This window comes from Balaenoptera acutorostrata, chromosome 13 (genome assembly GCF_949987535.1).
Source record: "Balaenoptera acutorostrata chromosome 13, mBalAcu1.1, whole genome shotgun sequence".
Taxonomy (NCBI): Eukaryota; Metazoa; Chordata; class Mammalia; order Artiodactyla; family Balaenopteridae; genus Balaenoptera; species Balaenoptera acutorostrata.
In genome coordinates, this window is record NC_080076.1 from 42790506 (window position 1) to 42814339 (window position 23834).

The window sequence follows — 23834 nt, forward strand, 5'->3', positions numbered from 1 at the left end:
GTTTTAAGCCAATAAACTCATTTACTATTTATGGGAATGAAGAAAGGGCTGATAGACTTGCATCAAAATACCCAACAGCCCCTGACAAAAATCAGTTCACACACACACATACACACACACACACACACACACACACACACACACTCACTCACTCTTAACTTGCAGTACCTCTCCACTCTCCTATCCGCTGCCTTTTCACAGGTCAAAAGTTAAAACATTTCCAGTCATCAGTGTAAGAACACTGTGATTCTCAAAAGGAAGTGCAGATACTGAGCATGTGAGTAAAAAGTGGATAAGAACTGTGCCATGTTCAAACTGAATCAGGTACAGAAATACCAGAGGGGCAGATACACAGCCAGACCCTTGGGTTTAGGAAAGAGTGGATGTATAGCAGTTTCTTGAATTGAAGCCTCCTGTTTTGATTCTGCAGTTCTACGGTATGAGGACTCACAGGAGCAAAGGACAAAATTTAATATACTGTTGTAGTTTAACAAACGTGGGGGATTGTGGTCCCTGCTGAATTTGGAATGTTTTGTTAAACGTGGGATAAAGACAGAAAAATAACAGTTGATTGATGAGCATTCAGAAATTATTAAGGGAAAGGAAATTACTTATGAGAAGACTTTATAAACAACTGGACTAAATAGAGATGTTACTAGAGACAGGAAAGTCTAAAGGCATTCGGTGAGTAAATGAAGTGAGTTCCAGAGTGAATATGTATGTTAAAAACTGACCAGTATTTGAGTCAATTTGAATGGATGAAATTTGGCAAAGTGCCTCCCCATCCTGCCCTTATGCCTAGTTTCTAGGTTCCTAAGATTAATTTAACTTAGAGACTTTAAAACATATTTTAAAAATTAATTTGAATTCAGCAACTGAGTATAATTGTAACTTTTTGTGTGTGTGTGTGTGGCTCCCCAGACTTAAACCAAAGAGCTGATGTTATACTGGTTGACCCAAAGTCTCAAAGACCTAGTTTACTTTACTTCAGTTTTAGTTATTGTTATACTAAGCATAATAAACACAATTAATACCATAAAAATATTAACTGACTCTATATATTTTTGTGTATATATGCTACAAAGGATTAATTCCTATTTTAAATTAAGGTTAAAAAAATCTCATAAAAGTTTGATGAAGCAAAGAAAACAATTTCAAGGTAGAATGCTAGTTTAAAAAAAACTATTTTTAAAAAGTAGATGTCAAAGTGCTATTTTTTTATTTTTAAAAATATTTTTGTATTAAAAAATCAGTACATTTTCACTAGAGAAAAAGTAGAAAATAAAGATAAAAATAAAATTAAAGACCTCTTTTATATGAGTGTGTGGGGTGTTGTGTATTTTATACAGGTACATTTATAAAAACGGTTACACACACACACACGCACACACACACACACACATACACTACATTTAATAGTGTCCCCCCTGGAATTCACATCCACTTGAAACCTCAGAATGTGATCTTATTAGGAAAGACAGTCTTTGCAGGTGTAATTAGATAAGATGAGGTTAGGGCCCTAAATTCAATGACTGGTGTCCTTATGAGAAGACCGTTTAGAGACACAGAGAGACACAGATACACAGGGAAGGAAGTCATGTGATAACAGAGCAGAGATTGAAGCGATGCGGCTACAAGCCAAGGGACACAGAGGGCGACCAGGCAGAAGAGGCAAAGAATGAATTCCCTTCAGAGCCTTCAGAGGGAGCAGAGCTCTTCCATCACCTTCACTTCAGACTTCCAGCCTCCACAACTGTGAGAGAATACATATCAAGCCACCTCATTTGTGGAAATTTGTTATGGCAGCCCTAGGAAACCAATACAATACATACGTATTTTTGTACTAATCAGCTCACTTCTCTTACCGTATTTTGAACATTTTCCATATCTTCTTCATGTGTAGTATTTGCAGTACACTTCATTGTTCAGATATACCATAATATACCCGATTCCAGATTTTATGTTAACATATTTAATTCCTAGAACTTCTAGTTTGGTCTAGTTTCCTCTCTTTTTCAGTTATTATTTCAGGACAACAGAACCGGCAGTCACTTAAATGCGAACAATGACCAAATCATTGTTGGCTCACATAAAAAGATCTGGACGTTCTTCCATGTCCTATAATTCTTTAGGTGATTTTGGAGAGAGGTTTAGTTGTTTGCTAGTTATTGCCCTTAAAGCCAAATGGACACCATCGGTTCTGGGCTCCCTTGTTAACAGGAAAGGAAGCAAGCAATCATCTTATTTTAAAAAAAAAAAGTCATGTTCTTGGCCATCGTAAACTAAGGGAATCACAGGATGTCCTGTCGAGTGGTATTTGGCTTCCTTTCATGGAACAACCTCAATTAAAGCAAAAAGAACACTTTCAACTCTCAACTGATCCTCGAGTGGCTATAACTTGCTCAGTCCTAAACAGAACACAGAAAATAATCATCCATGACCTAGACAGCAAGAGATTACTGCCATCATAGAAGCAGTAATTCATCTGAAATCTGGCCTCATGGTTTTGCAATGAAATGAATAAGTGATAGATGAAAGAAGTTGCACTCAAAATCTACTAGTAGACCTATGGCATTTGTGAAGTCACAAGTGACCTTTATTTTATAGTATCTTTGGGTTTTGAAACATATGTGGTTAAGAAATTTGGTTTTCGGCTGCAAAGATTCTGGAAGCCAAGCATTCCTACCCTTTCAAAAATCACAAGGGCCCTCAGCAGATCCTTTCAGGTAAACCTAGGACCCTACTGAGCTTTTGCTTCCCAGTTTCTAAACTCTACTTGAGGCAATTTCTCCTTAGGGGTTTTGAGAAGTCAGGAGCCAAACTGGCAACAACAAAAATGCCAAATTAGATAGAATGAAAAGGAGTGAGCAAGATTTAAAAAAAAAAAAAAAAAAAAAAGGCGGGGAAGGCATGTAATGCTTTGATTATCCTGGGCAAAATTTCGAAAGTATGAAAATGGCTCCTTGCTGTCTTTAAAGAAGAAAACATTTCCACACACATTTTCCTTTTAAATTCAATAGCAGAATGTTTCATACGGTGTTAAGGGAACACTCAATAGAAAGAAAAGAGTATCTACAGAATTACAGGGTTCTTCCCCACAGAGTTAAAAGAGCATCTCATATCTATCAAGGCCCCAAAGAAAACACAGCTCCAAAATTTAACTCTTTAATATAACTTTTTAAGTGGATTTAGTGCTTTTTCCCTGAGTTAATATAATGATCCTGTTATTATTTTGCAGTCTATTTTAATAGAATCATTTAATATGTATTTACTAAGAGCTGGACCTAATTGCTAGAAAAGGCAGTGGGGATAAAGAACATGTAGAAAAAACTATTCTTTTTCTTGACAGGTATTATATTCAGGTTAAAAACACAAGACTCAAACCCATTAAAATCTAAGTCAAGACTAAGTCAAGACTATATGATAGTATCCAGGTTATACTTTTTATAATCCTCTTATAACAATAAACCAACTAATTTTTTTAAACAGGCAAAAGATCTGAACACATCCTCCACTAAAGAATATACACAAATGGCCAATAAACACATAAAAGACACTGAACATCATTAATCATCAAAAGAACATAACTTAAAATCTCAACGGTATACCTGTACACATCTGTAAGGATGGCCAAATTGAAAAGACTGACAATACCAAGTGTTGACAAGGATGTGAAGCAACTGGAACTCTCCTACGCTTCTGGTAGAAATGTGAAATGGTACAACCACTTTGGACAACTATTTGCAGTTTCTTAAACACCAATTATATTACCCAAACATTCCACTCCTAGATATTTACCTCAGAGAAATGAAAACATTTGATCCACAAAGATTTATACATGAATATTCATAGAAGTTGTATTCATAATTGCCAAGAACTGGAATCAACCCAAATGTTCACAAGCTGGTAATTGATAGAATATGGTATAGCCATACAGTGGAATACTACTTCGCCACAAAAAGTAATGATCTGCTGGTAAACCCAACACGGATGAATCTCAAAATCATTACGCCGAGTAAAAGAAGTCAGACACTAAAGAGTACAATTTGTATGATTCCATTTATATAAAATGTAGTCTAATTTACAGTGACAGAAAGCAGAGCAGTGGTTGCCTGGGGCTGTGGACAGAAGAGATATGAAGTGCAAAGGGTACCAGGAATCTTTTGGGAGTGATGGCTTCAAAGGCATACATACCATCAATACTCATGGAATCATATACTTTAAATGGATACAGTTTACGGTATGTAAAATTAATTCTTAATAAAGTTGGTAAGGTGGGGGACAGCAGAGTATAATTTGTTTGAATTTTTCCCAGACTGAATTTGGACTTTTAATGAACATCTGCTATGTGCCAGGTATTGTAACAGGTACCGACGACACAAAGGTCATAGCTTATTATAAAGACAGGGTAAAAGGGTACATTGAAATTACAAGCAACAGTACTAGCTAACATTTTTAAAGGCATTTACTTTTGCACCATTCACTGCTTGGTATACTTTATATTCCGTATCTCATTTAAGTCCTCATTAAGAACTGTGAGGTTGATGCTATTATTATTTCCATTAGCACATTAGGAAAATGAGGCTTAGAGAGGCTAAAAAATTCACCCTGGATGAAACAGTTAGAAAGGGGTGGCAGAGTAAGTCTCATGCCCGAGCCCAAGCTTTGCCTGCTACCGCTCCCTGCTTCTCTGAGCAGCCATCTGGGACTTTGAGAGCCCCAGTTGGTCTTAATGGGAGGTAGACTAAGTTTTGAATGGGAGGTGAGGTAGCAGTGACACTCATCACACAGCCTGCAAGTATGTTCACAGTTATTCACACTGACATCCTAAAGTCGGTGATATGACAATGCTATCTGCCTGTCAGAAATTCCAGGGAAAGACAAACCGGCTTCCCAAACACCAAACCTGCTTTTCCATTTATTGTGTGTTGCCAGCCCCTCTAAGGGGTGTTGGAAAGACTTACAGGTCCCCATGCCTTCCTGTCCTCAGCCCCCTGCCTAGGCGGCTGATGACTCTCATCTCTTTTTCCTTCTCCCTGGAGAATACGTGCTGGAGGGACAGATGTACTAGGACCCCAGACACAGAAAGAGATGGGAAGCCAGGGGGGAAGAGGAGGGGCTGACACATCCACCCCAAGAAGCCCTCATCCTGCCCTGCTCTCTCCACCCCATGGCACCCACCAATCACTCCCTCTTTCGCTTCCTCCTTTTCTAGCAGAGACCTTGGCTCACGAGCTCCACAAGCCTTCTATTTCGTGGTTGCCGCCGGTGAGCAGCAGGTCCCTATAGCTGGGATAATGTATTCAAAGCTCTCCTATTGTTTCTTCTTAATTGGTCAGTCTCCATGGGATCCACTCAGCCTTCACCCAGACGGGTGGGGGAGGGGCAGGAGCAGGCAGGGCTGGTGGATGCAGATGGCCTCTTTCCTGACTGGTGTCTAGCACGACCGCGGGGGGTCCCATCAAGGCCAGCTATTGCTCAATAACTTCCATAAGGGGGGGGGGGGGAGTCAGACTCAGAGCTGGGGGCAGGGGGTGGGGCTTGGGGCAGAGGACAGCAGCCGAGTGGCTAAAAAAATGGCCATAACCCACAATCTCACATTTTTAAGGGCCCCTGCACAATACCTGACACACACCAGGTGCTCAATAAATGAGGAGAGAAACATCCAAAGAGGATACTGACAAAGAATCCTCACAGGATTATTTTGCAGTTAGTGCAAGATTCCTGGAGAATACTAAACAGGCTGGCCGCATCACAAAAAAAACGATACTGATCACGCTCCGATGGCCTCTGGGGAAAATGAAACAAAACATGGACTATGCATTGCTATGTGTGAAACCTCAAGGGGCGGATGCTGTGGGAGCACGTTTCATCTGTGATTTGCGACGTTTTAAAGGGTGGTGCTTGCGTTAGGCAAATCTTTAATATCATCCATGTGACTTCCAACAAGTCCATGATATTTTGAGATGCTTCCCAACACACTTCAGCACGTACAACTCACTGTTAAAAGTCAAAACTCATTTAATTTTTAAAATGCTACTAAGGTTTAAATGAAACACCATTGATTGATTAGGTAGTGCATTTACATAGTTGCAAGTTTTTTTTTTTTTAAACAAAGAAAGGTACCCAGGGACTGTCTGTACAATTCCACTGCGATTAGTCTATATTCCTTCAGTTTCTCCATGCACATCAAGGAAATATGAATATATAAATTTTCTTTACATAAAAGTTAGTATACTGTACTATTTTAAACACAGTGATGGTCAGTACAAATATAAAACTTGGGGGATCAAAAGAGATAAGCCTTTTACTTTTCCCCAAGTGACTACCTTCCCACCACATAGGTCACTCAACAATGCTCAAACCTGTGCCTTGGGGCTGTATAAAAACTTATACACTGAGGTCGTGGTAGGGAACACACACACTCAAACATAGTTTTTATTTACATGCACCATTTCTAAGAGCTTCTGAAAATTACAGGACTGGTAATTTTGCCCTGGCCGAGTATCAGCACAAGAATCACAGAATTACTTACTTGGGGTCAGAGGTACCTCTTCACCTCAGATTCCTTCTGTCAAGCGCTGCTTTCCTGCCTGCTGTCCCCAGTACTACAGGCTTTTCAGGAAGGGGCTGTGCATGATTTATCTCTGAATTCAAGTGCCTGGCATGGAGCCTGGCATATAGAAGGAACCCCGTAAGTTTGCTGAAAGAACAGATTCTTAGACTGCCGGAATTCTGGCTTAAATTTTAATACAACGATAATTGTGTAATTATTTAAAGAGTGGAAATTTAAAAGATTTTATTATTAATAACCTGAAAACACGTTTTGGCTTTCCAAAATGACAAAATGGAAGTAGACTGGGGTGGGGGAAGAGGGGCCCATGTTAGTGGCTGCGCCTTCTCCTGATTTGCTGAGCACCAAATGCAAACCTTGCGCGGAACCAGGAGGGCTCTTGCATGAGGGGAGACTACTGTTTGTAACCAAAGTAGAACTGTGAACCCAAGAACACCGCCCTGAGATGTCAATGCCGCTGGCATTTTTGACGAATTACCTCTCAGGGCTTTGCCAGGGTAGGCTCTCTTAAGAACAAAGAATTAATGTGTTATAAAAGAAAAATAAACACTACTTCTAGGAAAAATAAAACGGTGTGCCTCATAGGAAGAGCACTGTCATGTTAAGGATGATATAACAACAAGCACTGGCCATAAACCTCGGGACCAATTCTGTACGCAAGATCCCAAGTTTTACAGACTTCTGCCAAAGCACACTATATAACGTGTACTCTTCATTTTCAAGTCTCTTGCCCTATTCCTCTTCTGTTCCAAGTCATAACCCAAATCTGGCTCTTTTGGCACATTTTACCTGCCCGAAGCAAATGAGGTCTAGAAAAAAGAAAAAGACTGAGCTCTAGTTACATTTCCTTTATTAGATAAATTACACAAAAGCGTCCATCACTAAAAGCAGCCATCAGCTTGACCATCCTATGCATCTATCACCACCTTCTGCTCCTTTAGAAAAAACAAGATAATGCTTTAAATAAGTCTGTGCTGGTTCAAGTGAGTAAAATTCGAATTAGCCTGGGGAGTTTGGGAGGATCAAAATAGTGTAAACTCTACACAACAGCCATCTCTTTAGCCCAGTAACTATGAAGTGGGCATCTGTAAATACAAGCCACCATCTGACCTAAGTACCAATCCTGTTATGGGAAGAAGTTGCCCTGATTGGTTCTACTGAGGGAAAGATGACTTGAGCCAGGAACATCTACCTACACTAGAGCTGGAGAGTTCTCTCTACTAGAGCAAACTAAGTATTCTCTAGGAATTCTGGACACTGCAGGGTGGGGCACTGGAGGATTCCATTTTCTTTTCAACTCTCACTGCAAAACGGAAGATCAGTTCCAGCATGCACCTCTGTTTTTACTATGTTGTCTTCCAATTAACGTGCTTTCAATGGCTTTCTATTTTCAAGTTCCGGTCACCTTCCTGCCTTCCAATGCTCCTGCCCTACTCTCCGCTTCTGCCCAATATGTGCCTCGCCAGGCCAATGAAAATTCTGATTCTAAAGCCTGCACTCTCTTTTCACCCAAATTGTTGGTCTCCACCAATGTCTCAGCTTCCTATAGCACACTGGCCTTGAGGGTGTCTTTTTCTACTTTGACTCACTGTGGGCTCAGGAAGTGCAAAACACGTTTGCTATCAGACCAAGCCAAATATTCACAACAAAGTAAACCTGTTACAAAATGAACAGCTCACACATCTGACTTTGAAATAGAACTCAAGGTCCTTGAAGGGGCATCTGGCAGAGAGCTTGGCCAGAGTAAGACTCTCAAGCGTTTGTCAAATTAATTCTCCAAACCAAACGGAATATTTAGATTAGTCCCGGTATTTCCCCCTCCACTGATCTAAGGGATTATTCAATGCAGCTTCGAGAGGTCTCTGAATATATAGGAAAGATACTGCATATGGAAATCAACCTCCTAAATTCAGAGGACCATCTCAAACCACTGTTCTGCTAAGATAATGCACCGTAAAGAGATAAGACCAGTGACAACCACTGCTGAGCAGGGGTGAGCCTCTCACCAAGGGCACCGGGAAGACCATCCCCTTAACAGACGCCCTGACAAAGGACCCTGAAAAGAAGTTCAAAAATTGGGCACCTAATAATCAAAGCATCAAGTAACCCTTTAAAAATACTAAGAAAAATGTTAAGGACAAAAATCACTGTTTTCAAAAACCTCCTGTGACAGTAGTAAACCCAGATGATACTAATACATACATAATGGAGATGTATGAAGGAGACTTCTGCTGTCTGCAGCTGCTATTTGGGGGAATGTGATCTGAAATCTACATTCTGGTTAAAGTGAGGCGTGTTACAATAGCTTCTATTAAACAGAACACGCTTTCACAACTATCTTTTGTGCACATGCGTGTGCACACACACACACACACAATATTTCTTTTTGTTTTCCTTACCATGAGTTCAGTTTTCAAAACTGGCAAAGTTGGATGTCAGAGCCAATGTTTTAGGCTTAAGTTTTCATTGTGTTTTTCTTTACAGTCCATTGCCTGGGGCCAAGTAATTTTTTTTTTTTTTAAGTATTCAGAAACACATGCTACTGTAGTTGCGTGTTCAAACACCCATGTGGAACCAGTCCTCTGGACTTATACATTCATTCTTAAACGCCTGGAGTATGCAAACAAAGATGCAGTGGGCAGAGGGCCAGTTAATAAATTTCATTTCCTACGAGCATCTGCGTGAAGCAGAGCTAGAGAGAGTCGCCCCTCCCAGGAGAGCAAGAGCACGACTTGTTCGCTCTGTGAATTAAACAGCGTCACCTCAGATGGCCCACACCACATTTGTTTTTTAGGCAGCTCTTAAAATATATGGATTTCTATCACTCATAAATGCAACGAGGAAGCTGGGGCTGAGAAGGCGATCACACAGGAGTGGACATGAGCTGTGGAAACACATCCAGTCAGTTCTGCTGAGCCATTTTTGCACTTGCTCTTTTCAAGTGAAATTGCTAATGGAAGGGTAATTTTCTAAAGGAAACTTGCTCTACTAATCGAAGTGCACTCTGTTTCGATAATGATTTACCACCCACTCTAGGCCAGGCTGTAAAAATGGGCTCTGTTTATACCAAGAGATACCTGGATCAAGATATCTGGGTTGTGAACCATATTTGATCCTTATTTATAAACAATCTCATGCAAATGTTATGACAATAATGTCTCCTCCTGGGAAGAGTGACCACTTGCCCCCAGATGGAGCAGGAAAGAACAGTCTTGTTCATGGGTGTCTGCTTCTCCTCTCACCTGTGCTCCCAGCCAGGTGAGGGGTGTTCTTGTCCTGGAGTACCTGGGAAGAGTCCCCTTTCAGTAATAACAGCACTCTTCTTATATTTACATACCTCTTTTAAGATGGTGTTTGTTTTAAATATTTGAAGTTAACATCACAAAAACTTTTATAAGAATGTGATGAGAGAGTCTATATGTAATAAGCAAATGTAGAAAATAAAGCCAAAGATTGAAGGACCTGCTGGGGCCCTACCTAGAAGTCAGCAAAGGAACCACAAAGAGAATTCCCTGTGATACTCCCAGGGCTCTTGGCTGACTCAGGCCCCTCCATGGCACTCCAACAGAACTCTCAAGCTCACCTCATTGTTGGGGGCCAAAATGAACCTACGGCCAAAATAAAACTTATGTGGTTAAATCTCTTCTCTGGCTTTCAAATTGCCTTCCAAGCTTCCTCAGCAATTAAATGGCAATATTACTCCAACCTCAGGACGCCAAAATAATTATGGAACACTTCCTGGATAGAAAAACGTGACACATTTTTCCTTCCCCTCCACCCCTCCAAAAAAATAAGTGGTAGTTATACTACGTTGGTCATCCACTTTGAAAGAAAAGCAGACCAAGGAAAATATCAAGTGTGTCTGTCTCCATGTGCACTCTTTACATAACACAATACAAATGTAATTTTGGAGTCTTCTTTCTTCATTTAACCTATGACATCTCTCACTAGAGCATCCAATACTCCTATTACATAAAATACAAAGGCAATGATGCTCTTAGTGACGTAAGATTTTGCTCAGTCAGATCTTTACTTAAATTCAGCTTTGTTTTTCACATAATTTCAGGTACCATACAGGGACTCACACAGCAAACTGGAAATAGTTCAGGAAATGGAAATCATAACTTGGACTGAATTTAAAAGGTGAATAAATTTTTATTTTAAAGCAATAATTCATCAACAAAAGGTAGCATTTAACCTTTCTACCAAATGATTTTTCCACTGCCATTGTAAGTTAGTTCATATGACTAATAAAACCCAACCAGACAACTGCCTTCGTTCGGCCCATGTGGTAAAATTCGAACTCTGTCTTAAAAGCAATTGCTACCTACGTGCCAGAGATGAAATCACTGAAGAAATATGGGCTTCAAATTTATTACCTATAAGAGCAGTTTAAATAAGTGTGGTTTAAAAGCAACTCAGAGTTTTTGGTTTTTGTTTTTGTTTTTAAATTCTACTTTAAGCTTTGGAATGTCCAGAGAAAGGTGGAGAGAAGTAAAGGAGAGAAGGGACCCAAAGTTCCAGTCTCATGGGTCTCCAAAAGGAGAGTCCCAGAGGTTGTGGACCAATTTTGGTTTATATTAAGCAAATTTATATTAACCAATTTTGGTTTATATTAAGTGCTTGCTTTAACAAGCACTTGGAATCTCTAAGGATGCCATGTCAACATATTACTTGGAACCATAGGCATGAGATTTTGGTGACCTCATGGGCACAGCCAAAATTAACTCCCAGTATTTATGTAACTGCCAGAGATGACAGGGCAAAGATTGCTTATATATATATTTTTTTCAGTCAGCTCATAGCATTTCTTTGGTCAAAGAGAGAGGATGTGGGGGTACTTTTGGCTCTATTTTTAAAATATGCAATATTTATACACACACAGACTAGTATGCCCATAATACCATCTGAATGTTTAGATGAAGGCATTAAAAAAAAAAAAAGTTATTTCCTGTTGCTCGCTGAGAGGATGCATTTCAGAGGTATGTGGGCTCTGCCTCAAAGCAAAAGCATTGTTAGCGGTTATCAAGGTAACATTTAAAAATAACTACCCCAGTACAAAAGAACTTCAGAGGAAATAGGAGCGAAGCTATCAGTCTCCCTAAAAGTCTGGCCTTGAGCTGCATTAGACTCTAGCTGCATTCTCCATTACATTGTTATCCTTATCAAACAATGCAAACAATTTTAATGAGCTTATCTACTAGAACATATTGCCAGATATGCTAATGTAAAAACGATGCCAACCGTACAGGCTGCCTCATTAATCAAAAGGCTCACAACACAATGACCAAGATCAGTCCCATCCTCAAATCAGACCTCAGCAAAATACCAGGAATTACCTTCCTACTGTAAATAAGAAGGGCGGGCTCCCCCACCCATGCGGAGGCCATAAACTCCTAAGAAAATGCATAACGGCACCCAGTTCTTTTCAGGTCCATTGCAGTCCAGTCTCTTTCTAATAAACCTTGGGTTCTATGGAGAAAATTTTGGTGAATGTCTGACACTGTGACCTCTGCTGTCAATCCTTGCACCAATCAGCGAGCAGAATTCTTACAAAGCTCCATCAATCTGGCGGTTCAACATCACAGACTGCTGCTTCATCTAGAGGATTCCATCTTTCCTGCACACACGCACACCCGGGCAAGCGCAAACCTTTTCCTCACCATCCTCCTGGTTCCCTGTCTTCAGGCACAGCCTACCTCATGGTTCCTTTAAAATCTAAAAAGGAAGGAGGAAAGGAAGTGCTCCAGCCTGTCTCCCTTTGGAGAGGGGGAGAAAATTGCTTGCATTTTGAAATCAATGTGGAAGGAAAGAGATGGAGGGAGACCCCTTGCAGGCAGCAAACCTATTCACAAAATGCTTTCCATCTGCAATCGGGAAGCCTCCGTGCACACCCAACATGACACATGGAAACAGAGAGCAAATAATCACAACCGCCTTTACAAACGCCCGTCTGCAGCCGGGTCCGGGGGCAGCGTCTGCTCCATTATATAACGGGCGGACTTCCGCGCGCCCGCCCGCCGCGGTCCCCCGCCCGGCGCCGCTCCCGTGCCAGCCCCATTACCTGTAGGAACGCTCCCCGCGCACTGTGTGCTTCCGGAAAGGAATGATGGTCCCGTTATCCTGGATGATGTCGTTGTTGTTCTCGCCATTTGGGGACAGGGTTTGGGTCGGCCCGGGCATTGGCGCACTCCCGAGGTTGGGAACAAACCGCTGTGGGCTGGCTGGTGAGGAAGGTGGCTGCGTCTCGCCTTCCCGCTCGCCTGCTCCTCGCGCAGACCGCGCCTGCCGCCTGCTCGCTGCTCTGCTCGCAGCTCCCTTCTCCTCCTCGGATCCCGCCCCGCCCTCACGAGGCCCGCCCTCCCGGCTGCTGACGTCAAAGCGCCGGCAGCAGCACCCTGGTCACGTGGCCCGGCCCATCCCCATAGCAACGCGCTAACTCATCACCTCGTCTTGATTAGCGCTGGGCCCCGGCGTGACCACGCCAGCGGCTCCAAGCAGGCACCCGGGCAGGCCTACATCTGGCATGTAAAACCCCAGGCCACCCCCGGCCCCCCTTGCAGACTCGCCTGGGTCTGAAAACCAGCTCTTCCTCTAACCATTTCCTTTCCAACCCGAGCTCCCACTGCAGCTGTGTACACAAAAGAACGATTCAGGCAGAGGGGTGTGGGAGACCCTTTAACTCCTTCAATACCAAGTTCTTGTGTCATGAAAATTAAACTCCGTCTGGTTTCAGAAAAATATAAGACGACCTGGTAGCCTCCTTCTAGAAAGTATATCAGACTAAGGGGTTAAAACTTCCAGGTTCCTCCCCCATTCTCCAAACAGCAGCGACCGCCTCCCCAAAAGTAGCCCCAAACCTGAAAAGCTAAGAGGAAGCTGCATTTCCTTCTAATCAATATACCTTTACGTTAATAATGAGAAGATCAAAGATTGCAAATTAAGAGATTTTCTGCACAAAAGAATCCCCAAAGAGAGTTAAAAAAAAAAAGGTAACCACCATCTTAGAACATCATGCTTACCCACGACCTCCCAATTCAAATTCTTATACTGTCTCCTGATACACATAATTAAATCCTTGTCATGTATTTTATTTTCTTTGAATTAAACACGTGAACATCCAATTTAGTATTTGGAGGCTCTCAACATTCAAGCTGTTCTGTATCATTGCAATGGAGCTTTCAAATACATTGGCTAGGAGCCAGGTACTATTATTATTACCATCCCTATTTTAAAGATGAGTAAACTAGTGAGATTAAGCAACATGCTCAAGGTCACACAGCCAGGAAGTAGTGAACTGGAACTTCAAAATGACATGCTTTTATCAATGTGATTGGACACTGGTGGTCTATGTTTAATGTGAACTCATAAATGTTATAGATCAAGGTAAGAATCAAGTACTTTATGTACTTCTCAACATGACCACTGTGAAAAGAGAGCCGTGAATAGAATTGCTAGTACTGTGCAAAGTGTATGGATTAGATTATAAATTCTGAACAGATTCCAGATGTGTCCAGTGCTTTCCTTCAGAAAGAAGAAGGGAGTTTGAAGGATTCTCTGCTTATCAAAAGTGGTCTCTGACCCTTTGGGGGGTGGGAAAGGAAGGAGAATTGGAATGTAAAAGACAGAATAAATATATGTAGCAGAAAGTACTAGGCTCATGCCTTCACATCATTGTATGGCTTACCAGCTTTATCATTTTGTGATACAGATGTTAAAACAAGTAAAAAAATTTGTCATTCCTGACAATTCTCCAGCATATTTCCCTGGTAATAAGTTATTTCTGGCATCAAGCTTCTAGAATTAGAGTCAAATGGTTTACAACCCAGATGGTAATGATAATCTTAAATAAGGGGGCATTTTTTCCTATTCTGTATTCTCCTTTTGAACTATATTTTAATAATTTTATTTTCTACTTTCTCCAGTGAATTCACAGTGCACAAGTTGATTTCTTCATCCATATCTCAGCTTACATGAGAATTATTTTTCATACAATAAGGATCCAATTCTGACCTAAGACTTCACAAGGTACAACAGATAAATATCTAAGTACAAGAGATACACAGCAAGCCTCACATTGCACAATGAGCTAAAGGGGCATGAGAGTGTAGTTACTGCTACAAAGATCAACACTTCCTCTTACTATTTCTGTTACTTGACCCATGGCTGTTAATTTCCTTACTAATTTGTTCCCCTTCACAAAAGCTTCCCCTTTCTTTGAGAACAGTCTGAGGTTAAAAGGCACAGTCTACAAATCAAATATTTAACGTTTTCCGCATACACGCTCTCATTTGGGGCTCTTTCGGATAGCTTTCTTTTCCATGATCCCGTATTTAAGTAATAGGTTACATAACTGGTGTTATCATAGGGACTATGTTTGTCAGAATTTGAATGTATTATAGATCATTGGTTATACCAGCTAATTTTGTGGAGAGAATACTCCCACTGTCTCTGGGCTGTTCATGAAGATGAGAACTATGACCAGGAATTTGGGTGAATGGGCTAAAAGGGGAGGGGTAGTGAGGCAGGTGGAGGAGGTACCTAAGAGCCTTGTAAGTCTTCCTCCAGGACTGCTCTGAACCACCCCACTCCAAAGGGACCCAGAGAGCCCCCAGAGACTTGTGATTACCCTCCGAGATGCAGGGGTAACAGGGGTAATAATTGGAAAATATTAAGCAGATGTGTTTTCATTCCTCTCCCCATAAATCAGGTTACCTGGCAGCCATTCTCCAGTTTAGCCCTGGGGAGAAGGGGAAGGCACATTCCACTTGGGGAAGGAGGATGCTAGGACAGAGGGAAACGCCGAACAGGCAGGAAGAGGGCGGGGAGAGTACCCTTTCCAACCCCAAGGTTGGAAAGCAGCAGGTGGAAGTGGGAAAAAGCAGGATCTCCCACCTCCGGGTCCCTGGAGGGAGATGTTAGAGAGGTTTTGGCTTTGTTCTCAGCCTAAGGGAATTTCTTTTGCCTAATGAGGCAGAAGTCCCATTTGAGACTCTGGGAAGAGATGGCTTTCAAAGAGTGTCTCCCCAACACCTTCCTCCCCAATCAACGTGCAGCCTCATCACACACTAGAGGCTAAAATCAGTGGCTAGGTACAGTTAGGCAGAGAACCCAGGGAGAGACGAGGACATCTAACAGACTGAATATTCACCCAAGAGATGGAGCGCTCCAAAGACAGTCTAAACTGGAAGAGGCTGTAATACTGTGAACTTTTTAAAACCTTTCATTTCCCATCCCCCTCAGCGGGGCCAAGAGAGTCGCACAGATCACATACACACAAATAAGCTAAAATGTCTCGTGTACATCTGACTGTAGGTTAAGGTTTGTCTTATGTACACAGATGTATCTAAACTAAAGTATATGCAGACCATCATCCTAGATCTCCAACTGCCCCATAGAGAAATGGCTCCTCTTACCAAGCATCGTGGATTGAAGCTGGGGCTCTGGCATCAGGCAGACTTGGGTCCCCGGCTTGGTTTCACCACCTGTGGGCTATGTGACCCTAGCAAGTTACTCTGCATCTCTAAGATTTAGTTTCCTCATCTGTGAAGTAGGTGTAATAATACTGGTTTCATAGTGTTGCCGTGAAGATTAAATTACGTAATATAGTTGAAGCAATTGACACGGTCTCTGGCCTATAGCAAATGGTCTTTAGCGGTAGACGCTTTTTTTTTTTTTAATTTTTTTTTCCTTTTTTAAAATAATTAATTAATTAATTAATTATTTTATTTTTGGCTGCATTGGGTCTTCGTTTCTGTGCGAGGGCTTTTTCGACTTGCGGCGTGCGGGGGCCACTCTTCATCACGGTGCGCGGGCCTCTCAGTGTCGCGGCCTCTCCTGTTGCGGAGCACAGGCTCCAGACGCGCAGGCTCAGTAGTTGTGGCTCACGGGCCCAGCTGCTCCGCGGCATGTGGGATCCTCCCAGACCAGGGCTCGAACCCGCGTCCCCTGCATTGGCAGGCAGATTCTCAACCACTGCGCCACCAGGGAAGCCCCGGTAGATGCTATTTTTAAACAATAAGTTAAACATACTCTGAAAGGTTCATTCACTCATTCACTTGACACTTATAGCTGGATTTCTTGTGTACTACAAGATGGTAAAATAACAAGAAAAGTCCCAGGTTCTGTCCTCAAGGAACTCAGAGTTGTAGATGAGCAAGACGAAAACATTGGCAATTATGACACAACATGATGCCGTGATAATGGCACCATACAGCGTGATATAGAGCCACAGAAGATGAGCACCTAATTCAGAATGGAAACTGGGAAGTAGGTCTGAAAAGTTTCCCCAAGGAGCTATTACTTAAGCCTTGGGTGAGTAATAATTACAACCTTTTTTGTTCACTTTCTCTGTGCTAAACAGAATACAAGATCCCTTAGGGAGGGGCTTCCACTGCTTTGCCCACTGCTATATCTTCAGTTCTCAGCATAAGGGCTGGCAGGTAGTAGGCACTACATGAATACATAATTCACTGATTCAACAAATATCTGATCTGATTCTCACAATGACCCTAATGATGAAATTGAGGCTCAAAGAGCAAAAGCAACTTGTCCAGGATGTCTTGGCCCCAAAGTTGACATGCTTCTCCACTAGGCTCTACTGTCATTTAAAAGAGGAACAGTAGTGTAGAGGGGAGACAAAGGGCTTCTCAAGCAGATATACTTAGGTACAGAGGTACGAAAGGGTATGATATCCCCGGGAGACAGCAAGTTGTTTAGTATGGATGGAGAACAGAGTGCATGATGGCAGGGGACAGGGCCAGGACCAGGTGCAGGAGGGGCTGTGGCCAAGCTATGAAGCTTGACCTTCACTCTGAAGGTGTTTTGGAACCATGAAGTGCTTTAGGGAGGGAAATTCATGGTGAAATTTGCATATCAAGAAGGTCTGATGCTGCAGTAGCATAGAAGACATGTTGGAGTATTTATTTATTTGTTTGTTTGTTTATTTTTGGCTTCACTGGGTCTTCGTTGCTGCGCAAGGGCCCTCTCCAGCTGCGGCGAGCAGGGGCCACTCTTCGTTGCAGTGCGTGGACTTCTCATGGTGCCTTCTCTTGTTGTGGAGTACGGGCTCTAGGCGTGCGGGCTTCAGTAGCTGTGTCACGTGGACTCAGTAGTTGTGGCTCTCGGGGTCTAGAGGGCAGGCTCAGTAGTTGTGGTGCACGGGCCTAGTTGCTCCACAGCATGTGGGATCTTCCCAGACCAGGGCTCGAATCTGCGTCCCCCACGCTGGCAGGTGGATTCTTAACCACTGCGCCACCCGGGAAGTCCCATGTTGGAGATCAAAATGTGTCAAACAGTGATGAAGGCCTAAACTTAGACAGGAGCCAAGGGGTTGTAGGAGCAAGCACAGATCTGAGATAGTCAGAGGGAAAAACTGCTATGATTTGTTGGACTAAATGGATGTGGGCACGATGTTGACGGGGATTAAGGGTGGGCAGTGAAGGAGAAAGATATTTCAAGTGAATCCTAAGTTTGTGGCTTGGGTGACCAAGGGGATAACGGTATCATTCATCAAGATGGCAAATACAGATTGAATTGTCCTTCTGGAAGAGAGATTCTCATAGCGTGTTTTGGACATAGAGAAGTACCTACAGGACATCCTAGTGGTGACAATGATTGGTCACCAGGCTTCACACACAGTGGGTGTTCGTTAAGTATTTGTTGAATAAGGGAACATGTGGGTCTTTGAACGTATATGTTTGACTTGGAGATACATATGATTTGGAGGAAATTGTCTCATGGGTGATCATTGAAGCTGAGGGTGTGGATGCCCTCACTCAGGGAGAAAGACAAGGCCTGGGATGGAACTCTCTAAAAGCTGAGTGATAAAAAAGAAGCCTGCAAAGAGACGGCAAAGGATTTGGCCTGATGGGGCCAATCACAAGAAGGAGTGGTTTCACTGGGCCCAGGGGAGAAGTGGGTATCAGAGAGGAGGGAGGTGTCTCTAGGGCCAAATGTCACAGAACGTTTGAATCAGATAAGGGCGGAGAACGGGAATTCCCTGGCGGTCCCGTGGTTAGGGCTCCATGCTTCCACTGCAGGGAGCACGGGTTCAATCCCTGGTTGGGGAACGAAGATCCTGCATGCTGCAAGGCGCGCCCAAAAAAACAAACAAGAAACAGATAAGGGCACAGAAGTGTTGACTGGATTTGATAAGGTGCTCTCAAAGGTATTTTTAAGAGATTGAATTTCAGATCAGACCCATCAGTGATTACTGAAGAAAATAAAGAAATCTTCAACAAGTAGGGAAACTGTAATTCTTAGCAAGATCACTAGTATTCTGGCCTAACAAAGATACTGAAGGAATGAGGTGACATTAAATTACGGGTCATGTATATATTGTCAGCAACTAACTAGCATCAACAAGTATTTGCACTAAAAAGCTCTCGGCAGTATTGGAGGAGCCAATATGTTCATTAACGAGCACTTGTTAGGCACCAGATGTGTCCCCTTCTATGGGGTCAAGACCCACCCTTCCCCCAGAAAGTCAAACGAATATTTAAAATGTGTGTTTGGAGAGCAGGATTACTAAGGCAGACCCAGCAGACACAGAGCCAGAGCAACGAGCGAAAAAGGAAACCAGCCGCCGTCCCAGTCCACGGGCCCAATCAAGGAAGATGGAACTGGGCACCAACCCAGATTTTAATTTTCCAAGTTCCTAGGTTATAGCACAGTCCCATTTCTCTTGAGGTTTAGGCCAGAGAGCAACGATAATTGCATCTTGGCAGAAATCATTGTCTATTTCTGCAACATGTGAGATTTGTCTAAAACAGGGATTTTGCATTGCCTTGGATTTGAGAAATCCAAAATACAACAGCAGAGAAGATGTGAAATCATTAGCCAAGAATGGATGCTAATCCCGATTCCATCCCAGCAGTACCTACTCATCACGAATGCCTTTTCCAAGTTAAAATGTGTTCACTGAAGCTGATAATCACTGCTGTCAAAGGCATTCACAGCTGTCACACCACCTTAGATGGAGGAGGGGGAGCTTCCTTAGATTGTTATCGCCTCTGAATGCAGACAGAAGATTCCACTTAGCAGTCACCACTGCCGCCCTGGGACAAGTAATCTTCCCATGCGTATGTATGTCTTGGTATTTTCCAGTAGGGAATGGCAGGGACAGGTTATCAATCAGTGGCTTAAAATATGCTCCACACCCAAAATGATAGCAGTGAATAAATACATGATTGGCCAGCCAGTGGTGTTGGCTCTGAAATAACATCAGTGGCATAGAGATGTACTTGAGAGTGGTCCTTGCTCGCTACTTTAACCCTGAGGCATAGAAGATTTTATTAGTTCTTCCTTTAGATCTGATGAGAATTCTATAATATGTATATGCCTCCTGGCTTTTAGTAATAGCATTTTATTTAAGAAAAATTGGTAAATGTTTTCCCCCAGACAAAGAATGCCCTCCTTCAAAACCAACCTGAGCAAGTGGACTCTTCCAGGATTGACTTTTGAGATTTACTTGTCTGCAGATTATTTATCAGCCACAATTATAGCTATGCCGATACGTCCACAAGGCAGGGTTTTGCAAGCCTCCTTCCCATTTGCTAGTAAAATAGCGAGGTTTCTGTAATGTCAAAATATAGAACGTGCCATTGCTTAAGGGAAGATTTCTCTGTGTGTTGGAATTTGCTTTCTAATTTGCTTTTTCTTGGATTTTCTCAAGGTTGGACTTAATTTTGTGGAATAACTCACAGAACATGATGGGAATGCAATTCACAAACTTGCAGAACATTATGATTTCTGTAATCAATCAATCAAATCTGTGCAATTTAAGGTTTCACTCTATTAAGTAAAAATGTGCTTCTGAATTATACCATCTGGTTAAACTGAAGAGCTTTAAATATGTTTTCCATAAAAATACAATGTGATAAATGTTATAATTGAAGAATGTATTAAGTAGCACAAGAATATAGAAAAGAGAGCAACCATGACTGGAGAGACAGGAAAAGCTTCACCAAGGCCATGATATTTGTACTGGGGCTCGGTCATTCACTCAACACGGATTTACTGAACACCTACTACATGCTAGGAATAACGGGTGCTGGAGAGACAGAAATGAACAAAACAGGCAATATTCTCTGCCCTCGTGAATCTTATACTTGAGTGTGTGATGTGTGTGTTGTGGGGTAGGAGGGTGGTTGTAGGAGGTGAGGGTCGAAAAGATCACAGTGACCAGAATGTACAGGGCTTTGAACGGCCATTGTGAGGACTTTGGCTTAAAACCAAAGTTAGGAGCCATCACTCTGCAGCAGGCTTCACAGTATCTATTGGTCCAGATGCGGAATCCTCTCCAGCAACAAAGACAATGATAATAGCAACACCTAATATTTACTGGGTACTTTTTAGGGACCAAGTGCTATGTTTCAATTGGGTAGGTATTTTTAATCCTCACAGAAACTTATAGGAAAGGGGGATTTTAAATCCTGTTTGTCAGAGGAGGCAGCTAGTTAAATAACTTAGCCAGTTCATCAGCCAGGAAGTGGGAAAGCTGGGCGTGAACATACCCGCCAGGCGTCAAAGCTGTCATCCTTGTTCACTAGCTCAGGCTGCCTTCCACTAGGGTCTGACAAAACCTGGGTGCAAGAATGCAGAATCTAGGGGAGAATCTAGAATCTAGGGGAGCAGCAGGGATGAGACAGCAGGACACAGAAGCAAGAGAAGGTAGATTGCTGCCCTGAAGGCAATTCAGTCTAGGGAGCGAGGAAGTAACGCCAGGAAAAGGGTGGAGAAAGAGAGAATAAGGTGGGTGGGGATGAGAGACAGGATAGGAGAGCACTATTCATGGCAGTAAGGGATGGAGACTGGAAGGATAGGAATTGTAAATTATGGTTAAGGAGGACTTCCCTGGTGGCGCAGTGGTTAAGAATCCGCCTGCCAAAGCGGGGGACATGGGTTCAAGCCCTGGTCCGGGAAGATCCCACATGCTGCGGAGCAACTAAGCCCGTGCGCCACAACTACTGAGCCTGTGCTCTAGAGCCCGCGGGCCACAACTACTGAGCCCGCGTGCCACAACTACTGAAGCCCGCACACCTAGCACCCGTGCTCTGCAACTAGAGAAGCCACTACAATGAGAAACCCGCGCACCGCAACGAAGAGCAGCCCCCGCTCGTCGCAACTAGAGAAAGCCTGCCCACAGCAACGAAAACCCAACACAGCCAAAATAAATAAATAAGTAATAAAATGAAAGATATTAAAAAAAAATTATGGTTAAGGAAAAGGGAGAGGGAGGGAGGAAGAGATACCAGGATTGGGGGTTAGCGGTATATGTGATTAATAGGGAAAATTAATTTTCTTACCCTTATTTATAGCGATTAACTATTTTCTTTTTCTGAGTAAGCCTCAACCATCAATATATATTTCTTTGATATCTTCTGGAGGGCAGAGGAGACCACAGGCATTTTTTGGTAATTGTTTTCAAAGCTGAAATCTGCTTTCATTTTCACTCTGCTAAGACTGTGACAATTCAACCCTCCAACGCTAGACATGCCTAGTCGAATGTTCTTACTGAACATTTACTGAAATGTGTCCATGCCCAAGTTCATGAAATTCCTTTACTTCCTTCCCCTATTTTATTTCCACGTTTAAACAAAACAGATCTTGATGAACAGACTGGGTAGGACAACTGAGAAAGGATAAAAGGCACCTTGGGCTCAGTTGAAGGGCAAAGGAAAGGAAGAGACTCTAGGTACCATTAACAAGTAAATTATCTTCCAGAAGGCTCACAAACTTTCAAGAGACAATTTCCTTAGGGCTCTCAAAAGTTAACTTGCCCACTGGACTTTATTTCTGATTTTGATATTAAAAAGTACCAACTGAGTAAAGAGACTCCTTAATATGAATTCAAAGCCAAGGTGGAGGGACGGGAAGACAGGAGTTCTAACAGGTACCAGTGGCCTCTAGAGTTTCAGAGCTACTCAGGACCTAGGCCACCAATGGCAGGGACACTGGGAGGGAGGATTTTCCTGAGCCTGGGGCTTCTCTGACAAGGCTGGTGTGTGTGGGGCAGAACTATGGCTCACGGGTGGCTCCTCAAAAGCATGTCAGGGGAACATGAGGCCAGCAGCTGGGAAGCAGAGTGAGTAATGGAAGAGAAATTCCCCAATTTCTGACCTCATCCAAATAAAATTTTTAAAAAGAAAATTAAAAAAGCTTCATTAAAAAAGAGAGAGAGAGAATGCAACTGGAAATCATGAATTAAGATCTAAGTCTCCATCAGAAATGTTTTAATTAGCACTTATGTTTTGTTTACTCAAGAGCTTATAATGCCAAGTATCTTTCCTCAATTCACACTCGCTATAGGGCATGAGCATGAGGGGTCCAACTACAGAGTATAGCACATGAAAGCATGAAGGGTCACCTTCAAGTAGCTTCCACTTAATTTCTATGTGAAGGAATCAGACCCCTAGGAAATCCAAAGGGATCTTAACATATAGGGAACCACGATGAGTTAACAGCAAGCTGAGAGAGCGAGATCAATTCTTGGGATTAACTCCTCACACAGCCTGCCTTTCATACCCTCCCCCAAAGGCCCATCTCCAGTCTCTTCAATGAGGATGTTATCAGCCTTCAAAGAGGCAGCAATGGAATCAATATGAATGAGACATAATGGCATGTAGTGCAAAAAGCATGTCTAGTGCATTTCTATTATTTTTGTCTTCCCCTCCTTCTTCTGGGAACTATTCCTTCAAACCTTGTGATTCTAGTAAAGCTTGCCAATTATAATATTCCATCCTCCCGGACCTAAAGATTGGTTCAAGGTTAGGTCTGTGACCCAAGCCAGGCCACTGAATATTTCTCTAGGATTAAAAAAAATTAGAGCTGCAGTAGGTGTGTTTTTGAGGTGGGGTTGGGGAGACGGTATCTTCCTTACTGAAGATAGCAATTTAGAATTAATATAGTATACTGTTAGGCAATAAAAATAAATAATAGGCATCCAAATCAGAAAGGAAGAAGTAAAACTGTCACTATTTGCAGATAGCATGATATAGTACATAGAAAACCCCAAAGACTCCACCAAAAAAACTGTTAGAACTAATAAATCCAGAAAAGTTGCAGGATACAAAACCAATATACAAAAACCTGTTGCATTTTTATACACTAATAATGAACTGTTAAGAAAACAATCCCACTACAATTGCATTAAAAATAATAAAATAAAGGAATAAATCTAACCAAGGAGGTGAAAGACGTGTACATTGGAAAGTATGATGAAAGAAATTGAAAGAATATGCAAATAAATGTAAAGATA

General features: G+C 42.3%; 1 protein-coding gene across 4 annotated transcripts in view; it reads right to left on the minus strand.

The window, feature by feature from the left end:
- The window catches only part of MAPRE2 (microtubule associated protein RP/EB family member 2), a 176328-nt gene that overhangs the window by 90431 nt on the left and 62063 nt on the right, over positions 1-23834 (minus strand). Inside the window, exon 1 of one of the 4 annotated variants that reach the window (XM_007167070.2) lies at positions 12639-12914. The exons of 2 other annotated variants lie outside the window; for them this stretch is intronic. In XM_007167070.2, coding sequence (XP_007167132.1) covers positions 12639-12757 — 119 coding nt within the window. In that variant the 5' untranslated portion in view covers positions 12758-12914. Of the gene's footprint in view, positions 1-12638; positions 12915-23834 lie in introns of those variants that run through there. One more of the 4 variants, XM_007167072.3, reaches the window with a different exon arrangement.